This window comes from Leptonychotes weddellii, chromosome 10 (genome assembly GCF_054177405.1).
Source record: "Leptonychotes weddellii isolate Sample4059 chromosome 10, ASM5417740v2, whole genome shotgun sequence".
Classification (NCBI taxonomy): Eukaryota; Metazoa; Chordata; class Mammalia; order Carnivora; family Phocidae; genus Leptonychotes; species Leptonychotes weddellii.
The window spans coordinates 27,715,997-27,743,431 of NC_138378.1; the positions used below are offsets into that span (position 1 = coordinate 27,715,997).

At 45.4% G+C, this 27,435-nt stretch overlaps 1 protein-coding gene across 1 annotated transcript in view; it reads right to left on the minus strand.

Moving 5' to 3' along the window:
• The window catches only part of SLC23A2 (solute carrier family 23 member 2), a 73,908-nt gene extending 47,023 nt beyond the window's left edge, over positions 1 to 26,885 (minus strand). Inside the window, exons 1-3 of the mRNA XM_081833190.1 lie at positions 26,485 to 26,885; positions 9,368 to 9,466; positions 1,999 to 2,115 (exon numbers count right to left, since the gene is read on the minus strand). Of these exons, the coding sequence (XP_081689316.1) occupies positions 1,999 to 2,115; positions 9,368 to 9,466; positions 26,485 to 26,592 (324 nt within the window). The 5' untranslated portion in view covers positions 26,593 to 26,885. The remainder of the gene's footprint in view (positions 1 to 1,998; positions 2,116 to 9,367; positions 9,467 to 26,484) is intronic.
• Between the last annotated feature and the right edge of the window lie 550 nt (positions 26,886 to 27,435).

Below are 27,435 nucleotides of genomic sequence, written 5' to 3' on the forward strand. Positions count from 1 at the left end.
AGGTGGTCGGGGAGACAGCAAAGCTTCCTCGTGTTTCTGTCTGATCCTATCTGAACTGAGCCCCCTGTTGTTTTTAAAAAACGGCCCACGGGAAGAATCTCTGGTGTTCTGGGTACACTTGCCTACCCTGTGCCAAATCCTCTTTCTTCTTCAGCGTTTCTCCTTTCTATCTTACGGTTCACCTGAGTCCAGGACTGCACAGGTGAGGTTTTATTTATGTAACTGACTGGGAATATCTGCTTTGTTCAAATGCTTTTTTAGCATCAATTGCTAAAATCTGAGATCTTTTTTCTCTAATCTGTTGACATGAATTGTGCTGCATGGGACCATTCTTGAAACCCTCGTTAGTCATGCTAGATTTGTCTTCTGGGATGTGATTTGCCAATATTTTATGTGGCATTCTACATCTATAGTCTTAAGATAATCAGTCTGCCTTTTTTTTTATTTTTTTTAATTCTCTCCAGCCTGTGGATTAAAGTTACACAAACTTCAATGCACAGGGTGTTTCCCATCTTTCTCTAGGGTCTAGCATTGTTTGACTACCATTAGGGAAGGGTTAAGAGTCTGTGGGAGCTGTGGGAACCCTCCAGAAAGTGCCCGTCCCCCACTCCTCCTTTGGGGCCCAGCCCCCACTCTTTCAGCCCCTGGCAGGACATTCCTGGCACTCACTGTTCACATCTCTTCCTCCCAGGTCTGTCTGTTCAGGTCCCACTTCTATTCTGCACTCCCTACTTTCCTTCCCAAGTTTCCCGTCTCTGCTCAATGTTTGCCAAAATGGGTTGCCTACAGCCCGACGCTCCACTCTGCAACACTATTAGGTGTTCTAGGTGGGGAACACAACGTTCTTGCCCAGGACTTGCAGAGCTGCTCACAAGCTTAAGAGCACTGAGGATCGTCAAGAAAGGCATGACACACGCAGGGTTTCCCGATCCTATCTGACCAGGGAATACTTCTTCTAGAGACATCTGTAATATAAACATTTCCAAAAGTGAGTTTCCTGAACCTGATTCAGGATACTCAGCCCAAGTTAAAGACCACTTAGCTCCTTCGGCTGTGACTCTTCCTTTACTAGACACCTTTCAGTCCAGGTGACCAAGTACTTTGATGCCTGTGTGGGAGGTGGGGGCAGGGGTGCGGAGAGTGCTGGGAACCGGACCAAAGCATCAGGTGTCTGCAGGGACAGCCCCACATCTAAGTGACTACACCTGTCTGGGCAATGGGACCAATTTTCTCAGCATCTGAAATACCTCAGGTTGAACAGCTCATTCCAACTTCAGAAAGGAAGAAAGGAAAGTCAAACCTCAGAAGAGAGTCTGGGCTAAAACAACCAAGGCAGATACAGGCCAGGGGGACAGGGGGACAGGGGCCTTCTCCAAAGTCCCCCCTCTAATCCCTAAGAGGAGAAAGGGTACTGAGAGAGGGGAGAAAAATACCGAAGATGTAGGAGCTCTGCTTCAGCCTGAGTCACCTCCTGCCTGGGCCCCCCTTGTCTGGTGGCTTGCCCACTGTGCTCCCACGGCAATCCGCGGCAGACGAAGCCTCTATGACAGCACCGTGTCCCTTCCCATACAGAGAACACTGGAACCTCCCATGTACGTCCCGGCCAACAGGGCACTTCTCGGTGTCTCCCATGTTTCATGGCAGAACTGACCATGACTGGACTGCATGACTAGGAATGAAGATCAAAACTTCTCTTCCCTCCCTTCCTGCATTCTCCCCTCTTTCTGTATCTCTACGGTCCTTCCTCCTTCCTGCCACATCACTCATCTTGCTCATTCCTTGAGCATTTTCCTTCCTTTGGGCCTGGGGTCAACCTCTTCCTCCTGTTCTTTTTTTCCTTTCACTACTATGAAATGGATGCTAATGAGTCCCAGTCACCATTCTTAAAAGAGTAATTTAAAGTTGTCCATAAATAAAAATCAAAATTCAATTTTTAAAGAATCCAGACAGACAAGTCGAACGTCTGCTGGTGGTTACATCCTATGGGAACCATCTTACCTGTAACCCCAGAAATATGCACAGGTACCAGGGAGGGACGTCTTCTATGGTATAAATCATGTCCGATCTCTGGGGGTCTAGACTGCCAGTGCTATCCAAAGTTTCGGCAAGAGAGCTCTGTGAGTGAAAGGGAGAAAAGGAATTGTTTAATAAAAGCGAGGACCAATAATAAACTCCACTCGATATACGCCACTGTTACAGAAAAACAACTTTATAAAGTGGTGGCCAGTCTCTTGTAAAAATAAGCCTTGGCTGCCTTTGATGCAATGCTCAACACACACAGTGAGACAATCTGTGCTCAGAGTTTGGGGGCTCAGTATCCCTTATCATTGACTCATCCCCAAGAGCACCCAGCTTGCTCAGTTTCTCTCCATGCCTGGGGAACCCCTATGTAGAGAGTGATGCTCCCAGGTTGAGCCCACAAAGTGATACCTTGGCATGAGTAGTCCTTGAGTGGTGCCCCAAAGGAAAAAACGTTATAAAATGCTAACCACTTTCAAACAGACAGCACTAATCTGACCCTTCTACTCTATCCCATCTCTGCAAGGAGAAAGATCTTTGTACTTTAAAAAAAAAAAAAGTCCTACACCTTCCTATCAAAACACTTCTGCTTAGACACATGGTGAGTGAAAAGAGCAAAATTCAAAAGGACAGATATGAGGATTCCAATTTTGTTTAAAAACAGACTAAAGATATATTTATAGTTTAGGGGCCCAGTGGGTTTTTTTTTTTCCTCCCTTCTCTTCCCTCCCCCCACCATTACTACAGACTTTTAAAAATATTAAGTGTTGCATGCTTTTTGAGCCAAAATCTTCACAAAGACTGGACACTTTAGGTTATAGTTTAGATATTTTCAGTCAATGTCTGCATTACTTCTCAGCTAAACAGAATACTCAAGGTAACCTCAAGTTCTCCCACATACCCTCAAAACTGCTCTGGGTTCTAAAACTCTATGAACAATTTCTTAGAATCCAAGATGGGCATTTTTTTTTTTAAGTCTTTCGTAACTTTAAAAAGTGCCTAACGGGAAACAAAAGTCAAAGATGTTCCACAAAAAAGGGTGATGACCTTCTGACTATATCTAGCCCGACTTGTGCCCTCTTGTCCATGGATATGGTCTGCAGAAAGACACTGACTCCCTGTTTGTCAATCGATTTCCCGTGCAGAGGCAGACGGGGATTTGGGGGGCCAAATACCGTTGAACAAAAGAAGTGGTACAATTCAGCTTCACCTTTCAAAGCCTAAAGGTAAATAAATGTCTGATGTAAGTTGACATTTGAGCTAATCCAAACAAGAACTGAGGGTGACCTTTCAGAGAATTTTGTCTTCCATTCTAAACAACGGATATTGGCAGATTTGCATTCATGGATGCATATGGATTGCATACGCCTTTTAAAAATCCGTTGGTAGGGGTGGTAGAGAAAGCACATGTGTGTGAAAAGTGTGGTATGTGCTAATGTGCAGGAAAGGATTAACTCAGCAGGCCTGGGTTGTCCAAGCCCCCACACATTTCAAAAAATGGCTTGGTCCTTGCCTGGCAATTGGTAGACAACCTGTGAATCCTTGGAATAGCCTGCTCTTTTTTTTTTTTTTAATTTTTTTTTTTTTAATTTGTTTATTTGAGAGAAATAGGAAGGGGGAGAGAAAGCAAGTAAGCAAGCAGGGAAGAGCGCAGGGGGGAGGGAGAGCATGGAGTGGAGCCCAACTCGGGGCTCGATCACAGGACCCTGAGATCATGACCTGAACGGAAACCAAGAGTCAGATGTTCAGCTGACTGAGCCACCCAGGTGCCCCACGGAATATCCTGCTCTTAAGAATGTGTCTAGGTGGGGCGCCTGGGTGGCTCAGTCATTAGGCATCTGCCTTCGGCTCAGGTCATGATCCCAGGGTCCTGGGATCGAGTCCTGCATCGGGCTCCCTGCTCAGCGGGAGGCCTGCTTCTCCCACTCCCCCTGCTTGTGTTCCCTCTCTCGCTGTCTCTCTCTGTCAAATAAATAAATAAAATCTTTAAAAAAAGAAAAAAAAGTGTGTCTAGGGGCGCCTGGGTGGCTCAGTCAGTTGAGCATCCAACTCTTGGTTTCAGTTCAGGTCACGAACTCATGGGTTGTGGGATTTGCCCCGCACTGGGCTTCAGGCTTAGCACCGAATCTGCTTGAGATTCTCTCTCCCTTTCCCTCTCCCTCTCCCCCCTCCACTCACACATAATCTCTCTCTTAAATGAATCTTCAAAAAAAAGAATAAGCTTTTAAAAGTCAGAATAGAACAAGGGAAACATAATATAGGAATTGAAGAAATAAAAAAATTTCCAAGAACTATCCCATGTTTGCAAATTAGAAAGACCCACCAACTACTCAATTAATTAAAAACTATTCAGATATTTTGGAAGGCAGCCATGATACCACCAATGTTGCTCAGACTCGGGTATTTTGAAAACTCAATAAAACAATCAACTGTATTAAGAAAGACTTTAGGGCGCCTGGGTGGCTCAGTTGGTTAAGCGTCTGCCTTCAGCTCAGGTCATGATCCAGGGGTCCTGGGATGGAGTCCCGCATCAGGCTCCCTCCTCAGCAGGGAGCCTGCTTCTCTGCCCCCCGTTCCACTTGTGCTCTCTCTTGCGATCTCTGTCTCTCTCAAATATTTTTTTCAAAAAAAGACCTTAAAACAAATTTAAGAACAAAGGGAAATAAAACATGTTGACAGAATCTGGACAGAATTTTTTTTAAAAGGAATAAGAAGTGGAAGTGGTAAGAGCACAAGAGAAAACAGACATGAATAACAGAGTAAGGGGCACAGGCTGGAAGTGGAAAAAAAAAGAAATCAAACAATGTAAGAGAGGGGCACCTGGGTGGCTCAGTCATTAGGTATCTGCCTTCGGCTCAGGTCATGATCTCAGGGTTCTGGGATCGAGCCCCTCATCAGGCTCTCTGCTCAGCGGAAGGCCTGCTTCTCCCACTCCCACTCCCCCTGCTTGTGTTCCCTCTCTCACTGTGTCTCTCTCTGTCAAATAAATAAATAAAATCTTAAAAAAAAAAAAAAATGTAAGAGAAAAAAAGATTAGAGAGAAATGATAGCTGAAGAAGGCAGGCAAAGGAGATCCAAAATATGTCTCATTAGAGCCCTCAAATAAGAAAACAGAAAGAATAGACTGAAACAATGACAAAAAAATAGAATTCAAGACAGCTTTCCTAAAGTAAAAGGATTTTTAATGCTAAATACTCCAGGTGACAGAAAACACTGGCCCAGAATGGTCAACATCAAAACATATCTAAGTAAAGTTACTGAATATCAAAAATAAAGAATCCAAAAAACAGGCAAAAAGATCAAGATGCTGATAAAAAGAAGAAAACAAGACTGGCCTGATTTCTTCACAGCCACAATCAATACCAAAGAATCAAAGAGTAGCAACAATAAGGTAGGACTCAATTATTCTCTTATCTTTGTACTACACAATTTTCCAAACATATACAAAGGTGGAAATATGGAATGCCCACCTCATACCTCTCTCCAGCTTCAAAAATTACCAATGCTGTATTTTTGTCTAATCTATTCCAAGGGAACTTCCTTTTTCGAGAACTGCCGGTACCTTAATTTTAAAGAGAATCCACAAGGATTCAAAGTTTAAAAAGGTCTTTAATTTTAAAAATAAATCTCAACATTATGAAAATAAGTTTATCTTCTATTTAACAAACTTGGTGACAGTTGCAACTGCACAGCTGTTGAAACAATGGGCAGCAAAAGACCCCAGTGCCAAGCCAGGTGGGAGGGATATGCCAAGTGGGTACACATTATAACTAGTTCACTTGTGACTATTTTCACATTTTGGCAATCTCTGCTTCCTAAAAACCTTGTGCTATTTTACATTCCCCTTTCCTCTGTGCAAGGGCCCTGGGAAGTTACATGTTGTAATAACCCCATTTTACAGATGAGGAGGTAGAGACTCTGAAGGGCTGAGTGAGTTGCCCAGGAGTTGGACAGGCTGTCCACAAAGGCTGCATTTGCCACCATGTTACACGGCCTTCCAGAAGGACAGGGTCGCTCTTTAGAAATTACCAGAAATAACTGACTTTCTGAAACTGTGATTAACAGTGATTTGCCCAATACCACTGCAATCACTTCACATGCTCCTGTAAACACATTTTGCGGGGAATCTGTAATGCAACAAAATGCTGATATTTGAATGGGAACATCTAAACCATTTACTTGTAGTTACTTCATTCTTGTTCTAAATACCCTCACTATAAACAAAGTTCAATTCCTTCAACATCCCTCATAGAAGAATCCCAGTAATAACGAGGTCAAGTTCAGAACATACTGGGCATGGGTCCCAATGCTATCTTACAGATTCATGGTTCGTGATTCAAGGCATTATCCTTCAGGTCCTTTCAGAAATAAATCCCTTTGAGCACATTCCAAGATGGGTATCTTGTAGCTAACACCGTATTAACCTGCATTTACCATAAGGAGCTCAAAAGTATTAAGAGACACCAGAAGTCAAGTCTTGTATAAAATACGTGAATATATGACAACTAATAGCTCACTATAATTAGGAAAACAAACATGAATATGGAGATCACATGGGGTGATCTCTCTGGCCCCCACTCCTCCTGTCTCTCCTGCAAGGTCCCAGTGTTAGTTAATTCACAATGAAGTGTTCAGAGACAGCCTTTCCATGCCCTCGAAGAGGCAAGATCCCAAAGGGCAGCATCCTCTGAAGTTTTGTTTGCACAAATTCAAGACAGCAGGGGACCTAAATTTCATCTTCTTTTTCTCTAAAACAGGAATAGTGGTAGCACCTTTCTACCTGGGTTGTGGTGAGAGCTAAATGTGACCTGTTGCTTGAATCATAGAGCCCAAGGTCTGGACCATTAGCACCGTTCAACACATGGTAGCTGTTCTCCCAAAACCTGTCATTTCATAAAATAAGAAAAGCAGCCAGCGAAACAGGAAGATATCCTATCTCACTAGTATTCAAGGAAATACTAATGTATCAAAGTTTAGACAGTGAAAAAGATTTTCAAACAGGCAAATAAATGTCTAGCATAAATGTGCTAAACATTTTTTTCTGCCCACAGTTCACTAGCACCAGTAGAAGGTACTGTTAGAGATGTTAAAAAGCCCTGAATATTAATGCTTTTTGCTATTCATTTCAAAAGATGACCATCATTTCCTAGATAATGGAGGAGGAAGTCCAAAATCATGACAGCTTATACCCTGGAAACTCAGACTAAGGGCCCAGTACACGAAAATTGGATACAGCCTAACGAGTCTGTGAATTCAGAAGCACTCTGCTACAAGATGTATCACTTGGATGCTGAGACCCAAGCAGGCCAGGTGGTGGCTCCCTGCCCAGATCCTGCTCTGTGGGCTGTGTCTCCGCGGCTGACGTAGGCATCAGTCAACATGTCAACAGTGCCTACTTGAATTCTTGCACTCTGAGGAGCACCTTAGAATCCAAGACCACAGGAATTTTAACATCTCAGCATGAACTTAATTAGCCTCCATAAGATTTATAATAGCTTGACGAAATTTATAATAGCTTGGCCATAAAGCAATATTGGTCAAGATAGCCAAAAATGGAAAAAAAACTACACACACAAAAATTTGATTTTTCCAGAATTTCAATATAATCTCCTTTTTCTTTATCATTTTAGTGATTACACTGTAAACTTATGGTGTTAATACCCAACCTGGGTACTATATTTGCATGTATCAACTTTCTAGTGGTCTGTTTCTAGAATATTAAGTGAACACTATCTAGAATATTAAGTGTACACTATCTAAAGTACAATCCAGGGGCACCTGGCTGGCTCAGTCAGTAGAGCATGCACCTCTTGATCTCAGGGTTGTGAGTTCAAGCCCCACAGTAGGTGTAGAGCTTACCTTAAAAAAGTACAATACAGTTCTAGAATATAATGCTTCATTATAGAAACTGATTAAATTAGTAAATTTTCACAGTGAAAATAAAAAATGTGCTTTAAAAGTCTACCAAATTAGGGTGGCCTGGGTGGTTCAGTCTTTTACGCATCTGACTCTTGATTTCAGCTCAGGTCATGATCTTGGGATCGTGGGATCGAGCCCTGAGTCAGGCTCTGCACTGGGCATGGAGCCTGCTTAAGATCCTCTCTCTCCCTCTCCCTCCGCCCCGCCCGCCTCTCTCTAAAAATATAAAAAATAAAAAAATAAGAGTCTACAAAGTAAAACTCAAATGAAATTGAGACGTCTTAGAGCTGCCATGCAATCTGAAAATACCCTATAGTCAAACTTTTCATGTATTAAGCACAGTGACCGACCCAAAGTAAAAAAAGAAATCAAGACATCTGGATCCTCTTTGGGCAGGTCTCTCCTGGCCTCCATGAATAAGGTCACAGACTGACCTCAAGGAGACGGGATGAGGCAAAAAAAAAAAAAAAAAAAAGATCCTCCCCGCCTCAGCATGTGATTTCCATCACTCTGTTCATTGTCAAAGTCTACACTGGCTTCTCTTATTCTCTTTTACCGCAACGGAGTCTGTACCAGGCACGATACTAACTTTTTTTTAAAGATTTTATTTATTTATTTGAGAGAGAGAGTGAGAGAGAGAGAGAGCACGAGAGTGGAGTGAGGGACAGAGGGAGAAGGAGACTCCCTGCTGAGCAGAGAGCCCGATGTGGGACTTGATCCCTGGACTCCAGGATCATGACCTGAGCTGAAGGCAGACGTTTAACGGTTTAACCAACTGAGCCACCCAGGCGCCCCAGGCACGAAACTAATAACCACCTATGTTACTATTTCATTTAATCCTAACAAACTGAACAGACAGATGCTGACATTTTTATTCCCATTTTGGCGATGAGGCACCTGATACCCAGAGAGCTTAAGTAACCCTCTTGGGGGCACCTGGGTGGCTCAGTTGGTTGAGCGACTGCCTTCGGCTCAGGTCATGATCCTGGAGTCCCGGGATCGAGTCCCGCATCGGGCTCCCTGCTCGGCGGGGAGTCTGCTTCTCCCTCTGACCCTCCTCCCTCTCATGCTCTGTGTCTCTCATTCTCTCTGTCTCAAATAAATAAATAAAATCTTTAAAAAAAAAAAAAAGTAATCCTCTTGGGATCTGGGTCACATTAGCATGCAGACCTGAGTCCAGACTCACATTCTGAACCACCTCCCTCAGCATCCTGGATGAGGCCTTTAAAAATAAGGACTGATATGGGTCTCACCTTAACTGCCATCAAGACAATTACCAATTAAGCCACTTCCACTCCTCCTCATCCCTTCTATTTCCATTATGAAGAGAACACACCCACTCGGAAGGGTAGAGACGAGCCCCCAGGAAGGACAGCCACGCCCTGTACCGGGCCTAGGACACAGGGAGGAGGCTGGGGCACGGGGGTACCTTTTCTGCGATGCCATTCTCTGTCGTGTAGATTGCCATGAGCTCCGTGTCTTCATTGTCCTGTTCACCGCTGGACGTGGCACCTCCATTTATCACCACCTGCAGAAAAACACTTCACTTATAGGTTGTTTCACCGCACACCGCTGTCATTTCATAAAATGGAATGGAAACATTCTCCTCAGACGCCTTTTGTAATGCTCGTAACAGACACCAGCTGTGTGTTTTTTGCCTACCAAATCAGCCAAGTTTCGAGTTTTCTTAAAGGAAACTCCGGACAAGTGTGCACTGCATCAGCGACCGTGTGTCTCTGACGGGGGGAGAGAAACGCCCCGCGGGTCCCACAGGCGGAGGCCGGAAGGAGCACCCACAGAAAGCCCGGGGAGCGGGGCCCGCAACGCCCTCCGAGGCCAAGAGAGGCGTAGCTGCTTCTCTGGGCGGCGGGAAGCATCCTGAGCTGCCTTGGTCAAGATCCCTTCCCAAGTCACCGCGTGATGACGATTCTGAGTGGCGTCCCCCGGAGATGCAACTCGCGCACTGCTGATCACCTAACGTGCTGACGTGCTGACGTTTCTCACCGTGGTTACTATGCAAACCAGCCTGCCAGCGCAGGCGCAGACAGGCGGTAACGTGTGACACTGGACAGGTGTGGGGGCTCTTCCTGCTGACAAAATCTAGCTTCTGGGCCCTCAAAGTAAGGACCAGAATTCATCACCACCCCTCATGCCTGCCCTGGTGAGGCACATGGAGTGATCTTAGGTCCTGGAAGCGTGTAGCAAGAATCAAAATATTTTTACTCTTGTAGTCAAATGGCTCCATTTCTAGGAATCCATCTTGAAAAATTAATCCTGAAAAATAACTATGCATGAAAATAGCAGCACAACTATATTTTTAAAATACAGAGAAAAAAAGACAAAGTACATAAAAAGTTTAGCATCTGGTATTGTAAAGTATACTAAAGAGAAGTAAAAGATGAGTGACAGAGTAAGAGATGGTCGAGCGCAAGGTCTATAGCCCACAAAGGTCGGTATCAGTAGTTGGTAAAGAATACCTGCAAATCAATAAAACAATCCACAGGAAATGGGCAAATGACAGGAGGCTACAACTCACAGGAAAAAATTTAAATATCTAAAACACATGATTAGCTGTCCAACCTCATTTAAAATTACAGAAATAAAAATTTTCATTTTTTAACATAAATTAGGGGGATATTTCAAAAGATGAATCTAGTGTTGACCAGGGTGTGCGGAAAAAGCTACTCTGAGTTATCAGAGAGATTACATTCTTGGTGGACTGGCCTTTGTGGAAGGTAATTTAGCACCAGAACAAAACAGGCATTTTTTGGATCCACCAATTGCACTCACAGAAACTTATCCTCCAGAAATATCCATGCAAATGGTATGGGCATTCAAGACTGATGACTGATATTTAAAATGCTGAATCTCTGGAAACAACCTAAATGTTCATCCAAAAAAAAAAAAAGACATTACAACCAATGGGGAAAAATAAAGATGAACATTGTGAGATATATCCATTTCAAATATAATGCTATTGAAAAGAATTAAAAAAGAAAAAATAAAACTAACGTACTGACAAGGAAAGAACTCCAAAAAATACTGTTTCTTAAAAAAGTCACAAAACAGTAAGCCTAGAATTATCCTAATTAGGCTTAAAAAAAAATCTTAATAACCTCTCTGTCTTAAACACTTGGGAAAGGATGCAGAAAGGCCCCAAACCAAAAACAGGAAGGCTACCCTACGGACAAGGAGTAATGATGGGCACACCTTTCATTTTTACTCCCAATCCTTCTTTAACATTGAGGTCTTTTATAATCGGCATGTATTTGTGTGTTATTTGTATGCTGCTTTTTTTAAATGAACAATAAAAAAGATGCCCACCAAAATATTAATCGTGGTTGTCTTTAATCAGTGGGGCCATTTTCACCTTTTTCCCTTTATATATTTTGGAATTTCCTATAATGAGGACAACTACTTTTTATAATGGGGAAGAAATTATGAAGACTAAAGATCTAATAAGCAGCATAGCTTAGATTGAGGAGGTCCAAAGACATTTCAATCCCTTCTTTTTTAAATAGTTGAAGAAATCAGGCAGTGAAAAATTAAACTTCTTATACAGATTAATAACCCAAGTATGAGGCTACTTTAAAGAATGCCAGAGATCTGCACTAACTAGTACATAATTTTTACAGGGCAGCGTTTTCTTATGGCACTTCAAATATTTATTTCTAGAACTACCTCTTAAGTCACAAGATGGGTTTTTACACAAGCTATCTAGGTTTGGGACATTTGTTTGCCCGTAAAACCAGCTGCCAGCAAGATATACCTTCCCAGCCAAGTTCAAGTCCACAACAGGAAACTCTAACTATCAGAGCCACGCTCCAAGTCCTATCATAGCAGTGCTCAGTCCACAGAGATGCCAAGACATACACACACTCAGGATGAACTCTCTTACAACAACAACGCTCAGTTACTAAGTCATCAAAGAAACTCAGACCTGATTCAAAGTCCTATCCTGGCTAAAAACCCCCTTCATCTGCACTCATGGCCAAATGAACAACTTCTCCGTGGGGACGGGGCTTCCTTCAGGGGGATGAAAAGGTTTTGGAATTAGGCAGCGGTGATGGGTGCACAACACTGTGAACGTGTGAAATGTCTCTGAATCGTTCACTTTAAAATGGTTAATTTTGTTAACCATTTGTGTGAATTTCACCTCAATGATTTTTTTTAATTCATATACCCGCACCAAACAGGAGATTTGGGCAGGATTTATCAATCTCCATGCCTTTTCGGACTTATTCCACACACACACACTCACAATAAGTACCATAAGATGCAGATGCTTCCCAGCCTAGGCAAAGGCTCAATATTCATTCGATGAACTGTCTGAGCACCTGCTGTGCCCAGGCCATGGAGATGCAGTCCTGCCACCCCCCCCCCCCGCCCAAGGAGCGCCACCTGGAGCAGGTGCTGGGCTCAGGAATTCTGACTGGACACAAGGCCCCCAGCAAGGAGCCATGAAGCAGTGGCAAGCACAGGCGGGCCACGACCAGACGTGCCCTGTGGATGGCCGCTCTGCCAGCAATGGGACTGGAAGGGCGAGGTGCGGTAAAGGGCACGGTGACAGGAACAGAGGCAGGCAGACCAGTATGTGGCTGCTGCCGGGCACTAGAGACAGTGGCCTTGGCCAAGGTATGAACAGTGCAGTGCTCTGGGAAAGGTAGTGTGGTTCAGGAGAGAGCAAGGATGTGGCCCTAATGCCCCTGGAGACTGCCCGGATGGGAGCAGAGCCTCGCAGCTGCTTGGGGTGGGCACCCGGCAGACACCACCGCGGTCCGACGGGCAACATGCTAGCCCTGCCCTGAATGCCGGGGCAGGGGGAAAGCGTCCAGGCCACTGTCCAGTTCAATCCCCTGGGCCCTGGGCAGATGTGGGTCCCAGCCCCTAAGAGACTGGTGCAGGGACGGGCAGAGAAACAAATTGGTACAAGCAGTGTTTGCAAGCCGATCCAAAAGGTGTTTGATTCCTAGAAACCACATAGGACGCTTACTTCCCCAGGCCAGCGTTAGATGTTTATTTAACTATAAAGATGACTGACCTAAATCACCTAACCATGATTTCTAACATATTTCCACAGGTTAAGCCATCCCCGGGGACCTCGGAGCCCACCTTCCATCCCCATCAGCCTCCCGTTCCAGAGCTGCACTGCTGCCCTCTACCTGGGCCACCCTCACCCCCAAGGGGAGAACATGTCCTGTCCCACCACGTCCTGGAAGGCAGGAGGTTCTGGAGCAAGCAGCAGGTGAACCAAGTTTCTACTGCAGGGAGAGGGGGATCTGGCACCGGAGAGAGGCAAAGGCGACAGGAGGTGGGGATGCCCACCAGGGCGCCCGTCTGACCCGTGGCCTCCCCTGTGAGTGCGTGCAGGAAATGACCAAACATGACTGGAAAAATAAAACACTGGTTTGTTTTACTAATGTTTCCTTTGGTTTATTAAATTAGCTATTCTGATGATTTAGGATTTTTTTCAAATGTGAAATTTAAAAAAATCAAATGTTAAAAATCCGTTCTTCAGGAAAGGCACAGACTTTTTTTTTTTTTTTAAGAGAAAGAGATTTAAAAAAAACGTTCCTGATCAAAGCTTTACATTTTTGAATCTCTAAATATTATTTCAACCGGGAAATAAAACACGAGTTGGAAAGCTTCTTAAACTTAATAAAACAGGTTTTCTTTTGTGTTATTAATAGCATGGCCGCTAACAACTGGATCTTGGCATCTTTCATCTTAGGAAACTGATCTAGTTTTTATTTAAAAAAAAAAACAAAAAACAAAAAACAAAACCAGCAGATTACTTTTGGGAACAAGATGTCCTTTCTGCCCCCCCCCAAAACAATTTGAAACCAGATTTGATGGCTTTGAATTTTTCTGCTAAACCAATATTGTATAATCACTCCATCAGCTGTGAATCAAGCAGGTTTTCTCTGCCTACATTTGTCCAGCTGATGGCTTGTTCCCAATATGCAAGGCTAATATGGTCTCTGTGTGGAAAAGTATGTCTATTGCTCCGTAAACATGTCTTTCTTACTCAAGTGTTTTATTTCTAGTAGACAAAGGCAATAATGCTACCGTACTTGTTTCTAAATAGTAATCCTGAGATGGCCAAATGTATGGGAAGCAGGAGAGACAGGCCGACAGCAGAGGAGTGCCATGCCGAGGGCCAGTGTCACGGCAATGCCCATTTAAACTGACAGCGAACGAGCCTGTGTTACTCACACAGAAGCTGCAGTGAATGGCAGCTGTGGACACCTGCAAGCGGAAGGGTAAAGGGACCTGGGAAACCTTGTGCCTCTGATCAGAGGTTCAGAACCCAATCTATCGCCTATTTGAGGTATGGTATAAAGCACCCACCACTATCATGTGTCCAGTAGCTAAGTGAGCCGTTTTCTACTTACTCACTTTCAAAGTAAAAATGAAGTACCCCAAATTAACTGTTTTCTATTCTTTTAGTAAGAAGGTAACAATATTCTTACCCTCTTACACACACACACACACACACACACACACACGTGATTATTCCTCTAGTATCCATATCTACAATTAAGATGTGTTTAAAGAAGGTATCGGGGAGCCTGTGTGACTCAATCAGTTAGGCTTCCGACCCTTGATTTTGGCTGGGGTCATGATCTCAAAGTCACGGGATCAAGCTCCACATCGGGCTCCACGCTGGGCATGGAACCTGCTTGGGATTACCTCTCTCGCTCCCTCTGCCTCTGCCTCTGCCCCCCCCCCACCCCCTGGCTCACAGCCCTTGCACTCTCTCTCTCAAATTAAAAAAAAAAAAGAATAAAGGTATCAAGATTAGTGTTTCTCAGCCTTTAACCCAAACCCCTTTTAAAAGAACATAAAAATCTCCCAACTACTTTCAATATTATTTGAAATTTCAAAAATAACTACCATGAAAAATAAACCAAAGTATTATACAACATACCCTAAACCTCCAGAGCTTGTCGGTCTTAGGTTACGATACTCCAAAAGATGTAGTTGATAGAACACTAGCAACCCTGAAGTTGTCTGAGGCAGCAAGTCCCTAACCCTGTTTTCACTGCTTCCTCAAATATGGCAGCCCCCATGACACTCTTCAACGACCAATGCTGCAGGCCTCCTTCACTTGCACTGCCCAGCCAGGCTTCTTAGGGCAGCCTCTTCACTTCCTCAGCTGTCTCCTGAGGCCACCTGGGATACAGCAGCCAAAGTACCCTGGGAGTTCCAGGCACCATCCCCCTCATCCCCCAGCATGACTTGCCCTTCAAGAGGAGCCAGAGGTACCTCACCTCTCCCCAGTTCCAGCCCCTGTCCTGAAGCACTGGGTGGGCCGATGTGTCTGTCGGTGGCCCACAAAGAAAACCTCCTGTGCTCCTCCTCCCACACATCCCATGACGATGGTGATGGGGACGGCTGATGTTTTCGGGCCACAGATTCACACCAATACTGGCATTTGTCTCCTTTCAGATCCCCTGCCTGCCCATCTGCTGATCTCTGGTTTAAGGAACACAGTGGAGATGCAGGAGCTAAGTGGAGCATTTATTCACTGCCTACCGTGTACGTGATCTGATGTCGATACGCATGATCTCATTTACGTCTCGAACATCCCAGATACAGACAAGGAGGCTGTGGCTACCAGTACTGACAGGTACAGCCCAGGCTGGAGTGCTGCCGGTTCTCCCTCCATACCCTCAAACTGCTACCTGACCAGGGATTTTCTCTACAACAGTAACTTCTAATACGTCTGTGGCATTTCTGATCGTTGGTACAGCTCAACATAAGTAAAGGGGTTGGGGTGGGGAAGGCAGATATTCACAAAGAATATGAACGGCCAAGGAACACAGGAAAAAAAGTATTCCACCTCATTAAAATTCAAAACTAGTATGCTTTGCAATAAGGTTAACATACATTAGGCTAACATCTACTCTGGCAAACACTGAGAAACAACCCAAGATCCTGATGAAAGTGCAGAAGTCAGATCCACAATTTGCTACTGTGTCACAATTACAAATTATGTTTTCAATGGCATCAATATGCCAGGATAGAATATGAAGCTTAAGGGCTTTTTAAAGCAGTGTGTGTTGTGTGTATGTATCAGAATTTTATAAAAGAACTCCCAAATATTTGTTTCAAATCTCCAGAAAGAAATATACCAAAATAGCATACTGTTTTTCTGCTGATGGGATTCTAAATGATTTGTTTTTCCCCTCATTACATCATTCCATAGTTTCTAAATTTCCCACAGTGAACATATTTCTCTTATAAAGAACTTATACAAATAGTGAAACAATGACAGAAAAGGAACCTAAATGAACTATAAGAAACATCAAGGAAAAGAACACATTGGTTTTCTTGCTACTCTCGTTTTATTCCAACACCACATTTGTACCATGAAGCCTGGAGAGAAACACGGGTGCTTTAGAAGACGTAAAATTAAAGGCGCGGGGGGAACAAACACCGGGTAATGAGTACCACGCAACTGCCCATAGCCGATCTTCCTCCTCAAGTTCTGTATCAAATCCTAACAGGAAATGAGCTTTTTCTCCATCAAAATTATGGACTTAGATTATGGTAAAGAAATCCATCTGAAATCCCTTACCTCTAACTGTTAAAATTAGGGATCCTGCCTACCTAGCTTACATAAACACAGGTTAGGAGTGAAAAGAGAATTTAGAGGGAGGGGGTTTCAGGAGGTGTAAATGCCTACAAGAAAAATAAATCTTAATTAGTCTAGGAATGCAAAAGACACAGGGAAGAATGACAGACAGGGAAAGGAACATGGCTGGGAGGCAGGGAGACCACAGATCCAGGCTGACGCAGGATCCAAAGAACGCAGCGGCCCCAGGGATGGCGCTGATGCGGGGGGGGGGGGGGGCCTTGATCGGGTGGGTAAGGGAAGCCTGGGCAACTGCTCTGGTTGCACCCATCACATCTGGTAAGGCTTGGAGCACAAAGCAGGCTCAAATAAGAGCAGAACGGACAAAATGTGCTCTAAGGCGCAGATTCTGTGGATTTGGTCACACACAAAAGTAAGTGACAATCAGCTAAAATGCCCATCAACTTTGTAAACCTCCTCTAGGAAGTAACTGCACCAACTCTGTTATTTTGTCATCATTTATACCAAATTGTCTGTGTTCCAATTACTAGGTGGTAATTTTTTTTATTACGAACATCTCTCACGTAAAGCTACCAAAGCTCAGGGGTGCCTGGGTGGCCCTGTTGGTTGAACGTCCAACTCTTGATTTCAGCTCTGCTTGTGGGGTCGTGAGATGGAGCCCAGCGTTGGGCGTGGAGGCTGCTTAAGATTCTCTCTCTCCCTCTGAGCACCCCCCACAATTCATGAGCACACTCACTCATGAAAGGAGTGAAAGGAAAGAAAGGAAAAAAGAAAAACTACTAAAGCTCTATTTGAATTAAAAGCTGAAATACTAGGGGCACCTGGGTGGCTCAGTTAGTTAAGCATCTGACTTCCACTCGGGTAGTGATCTCAGGGTCCTGGGATGGAGCCCTACCTGGAACCCTGCATCCATGGGGAGTCTGCCGCTCCCTCTCCCTCGGCCCCTCCGCCCATTCCTGCTTGTGCTCTCTCTCTCAAATAAATAAAATCTTAAAAAAAAAAAGCTGAAATACTATCTGAAACCTCAAAACCAGAGCATAAAAATTAATTTTTAAATGGGCACCTGACTGGCTCAGTTAATGGAGTATACAACTCTTATTCTCAGGGTTGTAAGTTCTAGGCCCACTTGGGTGTAGGGATTACTTAAAAATAAAAATCTTTAAAATTAATTTTTTAATTTAAAGGGTCCTTGGCTCGATCCCAGGACCCTGCATGACCTGAGCCAAAGGCAGATGCTTAACCGACTGAGCCACCCAGGTGCCCCTTTAAAATTAATTTTTAAGAACACAAACTCTAGAAAGAAAGAAGGGAAAGAATCTCTCACACCATGCATCAAAATTATTTGCATCCCATCTTTTTCAGTGTTTTTACTGCAAAGCATGCATCAGGATATCCCCTTTCCTAAAAAATATTTTCCAACTGATAGACTTTAAACAGAAAAGGCTGCTTATCCTGGCTGTTCAATTTTGACCTGTCGAGAGCATCCCCTCCCTTATCACGGCCACGATGCAGTAGATTCAAGCTCTTCTCTTACAGAAAGAGAGGAATTAAACCAACTCTGGCTGGACAGGGCATCTCTTTCTGACTGTTGTATCATGACCTCCTTTCTCTTCTGTACAGACTTTCTCACAATCCATCACCTTCTTCTACTCAAGGTTTAAACCTTCCTTCCTTTACCAATAACTTGAAAGACAAGAACAATGTCTTTACCGATGCTGACAGAATCCCCCAAATCAATGGCAAACAAGGAAAGCCCTCCATTTCTCTGGTCTGCTGGATTACAGAAGTGGTCAGACCTGGCATAAATCTACAGCAAGAGAAAAAATTCATTTGTAGTAACTATAGAAAGTGGGAGGGAACTGACCCAACAATATTTTCTGATCCATTTCATAACCTTCCAATTCAAAAATATTCTTTCTCTTTTAAATGCTTTACTATATTTTCCACATTTCCTAATGTGAACAGGTATGATTTTTACAACCAGAGCAGGGGTCTTCGTGTGTAAGTCTAATCATATGGAAGACTTTTCAAGAAGTTTCTCTGAAAGAGCTAAAATGTTTTCAGCTATTTGATAGGCTTAAGCTTGGTTGTAATCAAGGTCACCATATAATTTATTATCCAAACCAGGGCCCTTGTAGGAGTACAGGGAAACTGGATGGAAGCGTGTGCGGGAAAACAACAGACCCAAACCAGGACTGCCCCAGCAAACCCGACTGTCAAGAGAGCCTGGGCGTGACTTAGGAAACGGTTTTCTGTGCTACAAGACGCCAAGGCAACAGTATTCAGAGCGGACTTCAGCTGGTCACTCTGCAGTTAACGCAGCAGGACCTGCGCGCTGGCTGACAGAAGGCAAGAGGAGGGAAAAGATTTTCCGGGTGCCAAGGGATCAGAATCTCCCTGATTGGAAATGGACACAAAGCATCACAAAAGAACAGACTTTTCAACTCCTTAACTCCATGTTTTATCAATTCCTCACTTCCCCACACCAACTTAAAAGAAACAAACAAAGCCCCTGGCGATCTGTGTGCTTACTTCGTAGACCCCCATTCCCCCCACATACCCACAGGTGCCCAACCCCAGCGCCTCCAACCCAGCACCCAATCTGGTCACTGGTCACATCTACCTCTTTGCTCCTCTCAGAGCTCCCTGTGCCTCACCTACCTGACTTTCCTCGTAGATGCCCCAAGGACCCCAATCCCCAGTTTCTCCACCCCAGCAGGTCTGCCAAACCCTGACCCGAATACCTTCTCATGGCCTCATTACCCCACTAGGGCCCGTGGTGCATCCCTGCAACCACTCTCCCACAAACCATCAACCCACCTCCGCCCGGCAAAGGCCCAGCCCTGGCTAAATCCAACAGCCCATCCTTACTCTCCACCTACAAGGCTCTACAAGGCTTCGTCACTGGCTGTCCACACACAGCTTGGTTGGTTCCCCTCCTGCCTCAGCAACCACTCCTTACCTGTCCCCTTTGCTGGCCCTCCTCTACCTCCACACCCTGTTGGGCCCTCGGACCCCCTTTCACTCCTACCGACATCATCCCCCAGGTGATAACATCCAATTCCCCGGCTCTAAATAACCTCTCCCGCTGCTCACACCCAGTGAGTAGCTACAACCCACGCTGCTTCCCTAGGCACCACAATCTCGAGCCCTGCTTTCTACCCAGTGTCCCAGGGGCCAACTGCACACTCCTTCACTGCCCCCAGCCCCCTACCACGGGCCTGCTCCCCCGTCTGCCTCCCTCTACCTCAGTACTTGGTCAATTCTTCAGAGACTCAGGTGAAATCCCTGAAGCTGTCCTTGCCTGTTCTCGCTTACTTCCATCCTCCTCCAGTCTGGGGGTGCCTGGGTCAGCTCTGCTCCAGGGCCCGACCACTTCTCACCACCTCCACACAACCAGCACCCTGGCTGGGGCCACCGTTAGCTCAGCCGCCCTGTGGCAGGCAACTCCTGACTAGTCTGCTCCCTGGCTCGGCAGCAGCCAGGGATCCTTTTAAAACTAGGCAGAGCGTGTCACTCTGCTCAAAGCCCTCCAACAGCTTTTCCTCAAAGTCAGGAAAAGCCAAAATCCTTACCAGGGCCACGCGGCCTACATCATCTCTGTTGACCCCATCTTGCCCTCTGTCCACCAGTGTCCCTGAGTCGTCCCAGGCACCTCCTGCCTCAGTGCCTTGCTTTGCACCTGCTGCCCACACACGGCCACAGCGGGCTTCCCTCAACTCCCGCCGGCCTTCACGCAAATGCCATCTCCGCAGGGCAGCCTTTCCCCGCCGGCTGAACGTGCAGCAGCTTGTGTCCCACTTCCCTATTTTATTTCTTCATTCGTATTTATCTAACATCTACACATCTGACTTATCTCTAGCACGCCCTGCCTGTCTTGTCACCAGCGAGGTCAGAGATTTTTGTCTGTTTAAGTCCCTGCTGTTCCCCAGAGCCTTATACCTATAGGAAGCACTCAGTACGTACTTTTAAGGGATAAATCAATTAATGGCCTGCAGGTCCCTAAATGATCCCTGTCTGACTTCACATTCTATTCCTCATTATCCCTCTTCCTTGATTTGTTTTCTTCAAAGAATCTGTCACCAGGTGCCATTTGATGCTTCTGCTTCTTTGTTTCTTGTCCACCTCCTCCCACCATTGGAAGTCAATTCCAAGAGAGCAGGAACCAGGCAGGCAGCCAGCAAACACCTGCTGCCGGCAAGAGCCCCTTTCCTGCCCGCCTTCCCCGGCCAGACCATGCGCCATTCTCACCTGGACCAGCCGTTCTCACCTGACTGGGCTTCCCAACTCCAGGCCCCTCCCTCTCGTAGCACGCACGGCAGGAATTCTCTACCCCGAAGCTCAAGCAACTTTGCTACAATCATTCATTGGCTCCCCTGCTGCCCACCTCCATTCTCTGTATTCTGACTGCACTCAGCTTGTGTCCAGAACAAGACACGGCGATGCTGTCCCCCGGCTGTTCTCCCTCCTCTTGCGCTGCTTCACCAAGACATTCTTCAGGACCCTGAGGCCACCTCCCCTGAGAATCTGACAGGCCACGCCCACCCCTATAAACATGGCTGGGAAGGGGTCCCTCAAGGGTGCTCTCACAACACACCGTACTGAATTCAAACCCTGACACTTAGGGTTTGACCAAAGACTTGCCGTCTCTCTCTGACTGGGCTGTGGCAGCCTGTTACCGAGTCTGCGCGGTGCCCACCCACTGGGGGCACTATGGGTTCCTCCTATTACGCGGCTCTGAAGAAAACATGCTAAGGGGAACTGAAACAAATGATGGACTTGTATGAATGATGACTACTTCTCCCACCCTTCCATAAAATGGAACCTAATGAAGCTACTCCTCAGTCCATACCCCTAAAGCTCCAGACTAAACGATCTACTCCTGGCACCCAAGAGAGAAGACCCCAATGTTCTCACCAAGACTATTAGAAGGAGCAGAAGACACAAAACCTTAGGGAACCTTCAACACTTCTGCCTGCCGTGAACTTGGCATTGGAATGCCGACGTGCTGAAACAGGCCGTACTGCTGGTGGCCCTCTGCCAACGCTAAATTCAGGCTATTAACCTGGTTTCCCCTGGACAGTCCTCCAAATTCAGATGATACAGGAGCTCTCCACACAGAACTGCAGACCTTTTCCTGGCTGTCCTTCCTGGCCTGTGCCCTTAGGGTATGACAGTTCTTCAAGACTTTTTGCTGTTTTTCTGGTTCTAATTTCTTGCCACGTGGCATTCACTCGTATTACACATTTCCTAGTGGTAATTTGCCTAACAAGATTCCCGTGGGATGAGGGGACCTTTTGTTATGTTTCTCTTATTTAAAATCAACTCTGATCACATGATCTAACTTCTGTGAATGCTGGGGCTTTGCAAAGCTCTTGTTCTTACTGTAACCTATTCATTATTCTTCTTCTATGTACGGATTTACTCTTTTTCTCTTTAAAGTATTGTCATGGACCTTTATTTTACTTTGTGTAAAGAAACTCTAGGGGCGCCTGGGTGGCTCAGTCGTTAAGCATCTACCTTCGGCTCAGGTCATGATCCCAGGTCCTAGGATCGAGTCCCGCATCGGGCTCTCTGCTCCTCGGGAAGCCCGCTTCTCCCTCTCCCACTCCCCCTGCTTGTGTTCCCTCTCTCTCCGACTCTCTGTCAAAAAATAAATAAAATCCTAAAAAAGAGAGCGAGAGAGAGACAGAGAGAAAGAAAGAAACTCTGATTCCCAGCGTGCCTGGGTAGCTCTGCGGGTTAAGCATCCAACTCTTGATTTTGGCTCAGGTCATGATCTCAGGGTCATGAGATCGAGTCCTGCGTCAGGCTCAGCACTGGGCATGGAGCCTGCTTAAGATTCTCTCACCCTCCCTGCCCCCGCTCACACAGGCGTGTGCACTCTTAAAAAAAAAAAAAATTAAAATTAAATAAAAAGAAACTGATTCCCTTTCCATGTGAGTTTCTAAAAAAAATCAGCTCTTGCCACATTTGAGGAAACTCTTACCCAACACAGGATGCCAAAGAATATCTCTAATGATAAAATCCTCAGCACACCGCCACCGAAGCCCACCCCCCTACCCTCGGCAGCCAGCAACAGCAAACCCTCCCCAAACCTGGTTCGAGGAGCAGCCAGCTTTGGTTCCTGCGGTCTCTAGCACCTTGATAGCTGACAGCCTGAGCCCCAGTTTCTGACTCCAAAGCAAACATGAGAGTAAGGGCCTGCATTTTAGAGTCTAGCAAAGCCTTGACCAGCCAGTAAAAAGAGATGGGCTACCCAGTAGCCTTGTGTGGCTATCAGGCACTTGATCAGTGCAACCGAGGAACTGAATTTTAGATTTTCATTTTAATGAATTTAAATAGCCACATGTGGCTAGCAGTTATTGCCCTGGGCAGCACAGATGTCGAGAAAAAGACAAATACAATTTGTCAGTGCACCGAGGGGCCATGCTATAAGGACAAGAAAAACAAAAACACAACCAGAATCGCCAAGTCAGCCAGATGCTGCCAGGGACAAGTAGCTGGAGGCAACAAGAGACCGAGCCTCCTTTTTCACCTTTTTCACCTTTTACTCCCGCCAGAGCACGGCTACAGCAGCTCCATCACCACCCATCCCCAATTTTTTTTTTTTTAAGATTTATTTATTTATTTGACAGAGAGAGACACAGCGAGAGAAGGAACACAAGCAGGGGGAGTGGGAGAGGGAGAAGCAGGCTTCCCACGGAGCAGGGACCAGGGAGCCCGATGCGGGGCTCAATCCCAGGACCCTGGGACCACGACCCGAGCCAAAGGCAGACGCCCAACGACTGAGCCACCCAGGCGCCCCCAAACTCTTCCTTTTTAAGACCATCCGCAAGACCAGCTGCCCAACACAGAAGATCAGTGTGCACCGCACCTGTCATCAGTGTGATCTGTATGCAGCTCCTGTCTTGCCCACCAGTGGTGAGCTACCTGGGGCCGAGACTGTGGGATCCAACGGATATAAACTTTACTTAACACACCGTGTGAACCAGACGCTTTGGGCAAATCCTTGCATTTCACTTTCCCACAGTACCACCAGGAGAGTTCTACAGCCACTTTTAGCTCTAAGGTTGTCAGAGTCTATGAAATTAGTGTCTAAGACCTTCTGGGCCGAACGGGGAACAGGGAGACACAGATGAACATCCCAAGAGCAGAGAGGCAGTGACCAAAATAATCCTACCAGTTGGACAGTGGAAAGAGACCAGCTCTGCTCCAGCCCCCTAGACTATCCTGTTAACAAGCAAATCATGCAAAACGGTCTTCTATCTTACTTTTAAGTTTTCTAAGGGGCAGCAATTTCACTAGTGATTAAATATGGGCAGTACAGTGTTCCTATTTTTATTATATTACAAAATATTTCCTAACAAAACTTTCCACAACCCCAAATTCCATCACATGAACTATTTCTTTACAAACATTCTTTGATAGACTTTTGTTTTCATCTGTTTTCCTTCTGCTGTTTCGCCCTCTGCTTTCTCATAAGCTCTGCAGGAGTTCATGTGAACACACTTCCCAACATGCCTGCTTCCACGTCTTCCTGGCAGTTCGTGTGCTGACCTTCACGGCCCCCTCCCCCTGGCATGTCTCCCCTCCCAGCAGCTTGATCCCCTGAGGCCAACTCTATTACTCTTTTTTCATTCCCTTTTTAATACTTATCTTTATAGCCTGACACAGTGGGGGAATATTCTGCAAGTTCTCTAACAAAACTGCTGTAGTGTTAAACTAACTTTATATTCACATTGTATTTATACCCAACTACACATTATGTCCATGTTCCCGGCTCCCATGTATTTGCAGGGACTCCTAGTGAAGATGGATCTGGAAGCTAATGCTATGAGGAACAGTCCTTCCCAGCCCCACTCCTATAAATAATGGTAGAGGGAAAAACCCCCAGAGAAACCTTTCTGTAACAAGAAACAAAGTAACAAAGAGGCCAACACTGGGCCCGGCGTGGCTCTGAGCCCCGGTAGACCTCAGTCAGGCAGCCCTCGACTCCATCAGGGAGACAGGGACTTGGGGACCCCCAAACAAGGGGGATGAGAACCAGGTCCAGTGGTCAAAGCCAGGGCCCAGCAGGTCACGTCATGGTTGGCACCACTGTGGGAGAGAGTCAGACCTCCACCATAAGACCCAGGTCTGGACTGGATCTAGGAAGGGAGAATGTAAAACCACAGCAACAGAAGCCAGGGGAACAGGGGGGTGGCAGGAGAGGGAAGAAAATCTCAAAAGAAACACTCAGAAGAGGATTTTACGCCAGATAGAAAACAGAACAACTGGAGAATTACTTTAAAATAAGTGCATTAGGGTCCTCAGTGATTTAAATGAAGAAACATTTTTAAACAACACAAACACATGCATACAAGAAATTAAGAACCAAAAATAGGCAGGAATGAACCAAATAGAAATCTCAGAAATAAGAACTATAATCCCTGCAACAAAAATTCAACATAAACACATGACTGTTCACAAGGAATTAGTAAATGGAAAATAACACTGGGGGATCCATCCAGAAGTTGGCACTAGAAAAAGATATCCAAACCATGAGAAAGCAGTTAAAGAGAAACACAGAGAGACTAGTAAACTCTAGTGTCATTAACAGAAGTTCACCCAATAGTTGAGAGCAAAATACAGTTACTTTCAGCTGTACAAACACAAAGGTAGTGACCGTTCACAGACCCTCAGTGTTGTGTTTTGTTTTTTTAAATGAAAAGCGATCGAAGAGGGAGGGAGAGGGAAACCAACAACAGGGAATAAATATGAAAATGGATAGCATATGCCGTGGATTTAACTAACTATAGAATATCACAATTTGAACATGAAAACAAGTCAACCTAAAACTCTCCGCCCTAATGACAAGGCAGGTGGGTGGGGAAGGCAAGCTCAAGCTCATGTCTCTCAAGTGGAGGGTGAGGGTAAATGGTGTGCTGGGCTCTCAGGCAGCAGGAGAGAAATCAATACCCAGGCACGAAACCTTCCTTTCATTTTTCAAATTCGATCTAATTTAAACTTGGAAAACCACCTTGCTTCTTCCTCTAGAAAACCTGTCAACCCTAAGCCTTCAACACAACAGAAAATCCAGTTTAAAAATTTCACTTTACAGGAAGAATTTCAGTGATGTCCGTTGTAAAATCAGTGGGACATCTCTCTGTGAATCAATAGGGTAAAAATCAAAATGTGAAGGCCAGTCAAGTCAATGTACTTAAGGATGGGTGTTCACATCCTTCTTACTGAGTAATGCCACAGTGAGGTAAATTCCAGGACCATGCTTTAAGGAGTCCTAGAATGATATTCTTGCCCTTAACCTCGTGTCTAGTATTAAGAGAAAAACACTTGGAGGCAAGTTCTCTCTAAAGAGCTTTTTCCTCTTTTGAACCAACACTTTAAGTACCTTTATACACATCAAATCATAATCCTACATCTGGAAAAGTATTGGCCCTGAACATAGTGAATGTGTGTAATCAGCCTTCTCTAACTGGTAACACTTATTCAGGCAAAACTACATCTTGGATGTTGCTGCCATAATACAAAGCATGACTTCTGGGTTCCAAATGGTGAGTCATTCATTCATTCTCCTACCTTGCAATGAAAGTCTGAAGTTGGGTTTCAGGTTACCTCATTAGAATACATTTTTGGAGCTAGAGTGAAGCTTTCAGCATCCTCCAGCGCACAGTAAACTCTGGGCTGGCTGGCTGTACAATGTTCACAGCAATGCAGGCTTCCCTCCTGGAGTTAACCCCATCAGGTGACTCCAGCAGACGGCAGAGCCAAAACTAGAGTCAGCCAACAGGGTTCCCGAAGACTATCTCACGTGAAAAGCATTTCGTTTTTGAATGCCTTAACCTTCAGTGAAAACAGGAGTGTTAAATCTAATCCTATGTTGATTCAACACGGGAACTACTTGAGAGTGGGTCAAGCGGAGAGAAAGAAGGGAATAGAGTTACCGGAAGAGTAAAGAAAGCAGGGTGCTTCGCTTCATCTTCGTATTTGCCTTCAGTTGAACTTCCAGCCTCCATGGATTTGGACGTAGTGTTCTTACCGATGCCCATCATTAAGAGAAAACGAGCAGTTCAGCTGCTGGACTGCCGGGGCTGGAAGAGAAGGCTTGTTCAGGCGAGGAGCCCAGGATCTGCGCTGGCTCTCCCAGTGCCTGGAGGGCCCGATGCTCAGGCAGAGAAGAGCCCCACAAGCGCCGCCATCTCTTAGCACCTAGAGAGAGGAAGCAGGCAAATCACCACAAGCGCATAAAGAGCACAGGACTCACATTCACTGCATCTCCTGCAGAGAGAAGTTGGTTACAGTACAAGTTACATCCAAACATCAAAAAAAGCACATTACTTAATCACACTTTTCAAGACCCCGCCATCTTCAGTTAGTCGTGCAGATTCTGTATCGCCCCCTGGGAGGAGGACCGCTGAACTGGGCCATCAGCCATACCCAAGTCCAAGGATGAAAAGGCTACACAGCGAGTCCGTTGACACGCTGGAGGGTAGAGCTCTCAGAGCCCAGCACTCTCCAGCAGAGACTGCTGCAGTGAGGAAAATGTGCTGCATCTGCCCCGTCCAACCCAATCGTCACTACCCATGAGGCTGCTGGAGAAACTCAACTTTTACTTGTATCTGGAATTTAAATAGTCACGTGTGACTGGTGATGACCACACCAGACAGTGAATGCAGTTATAGCTAATATACTATGACTGCATGGATATCAAAGTTCTGAATTCCCTATAGGTGCCCAATTAAAGGTGGGGGAAGGCACTCAAAAGCATTAAAAAAAAGAGAGAGAGAGATGAAACCAAACTGGGATTAAATGACCGCACAAAGTTCTAGGCACGTGTCAAGATGACCTTCAAATGGGCTAAAAGAATGCCATACAAAACACAGAGCCAAAACATT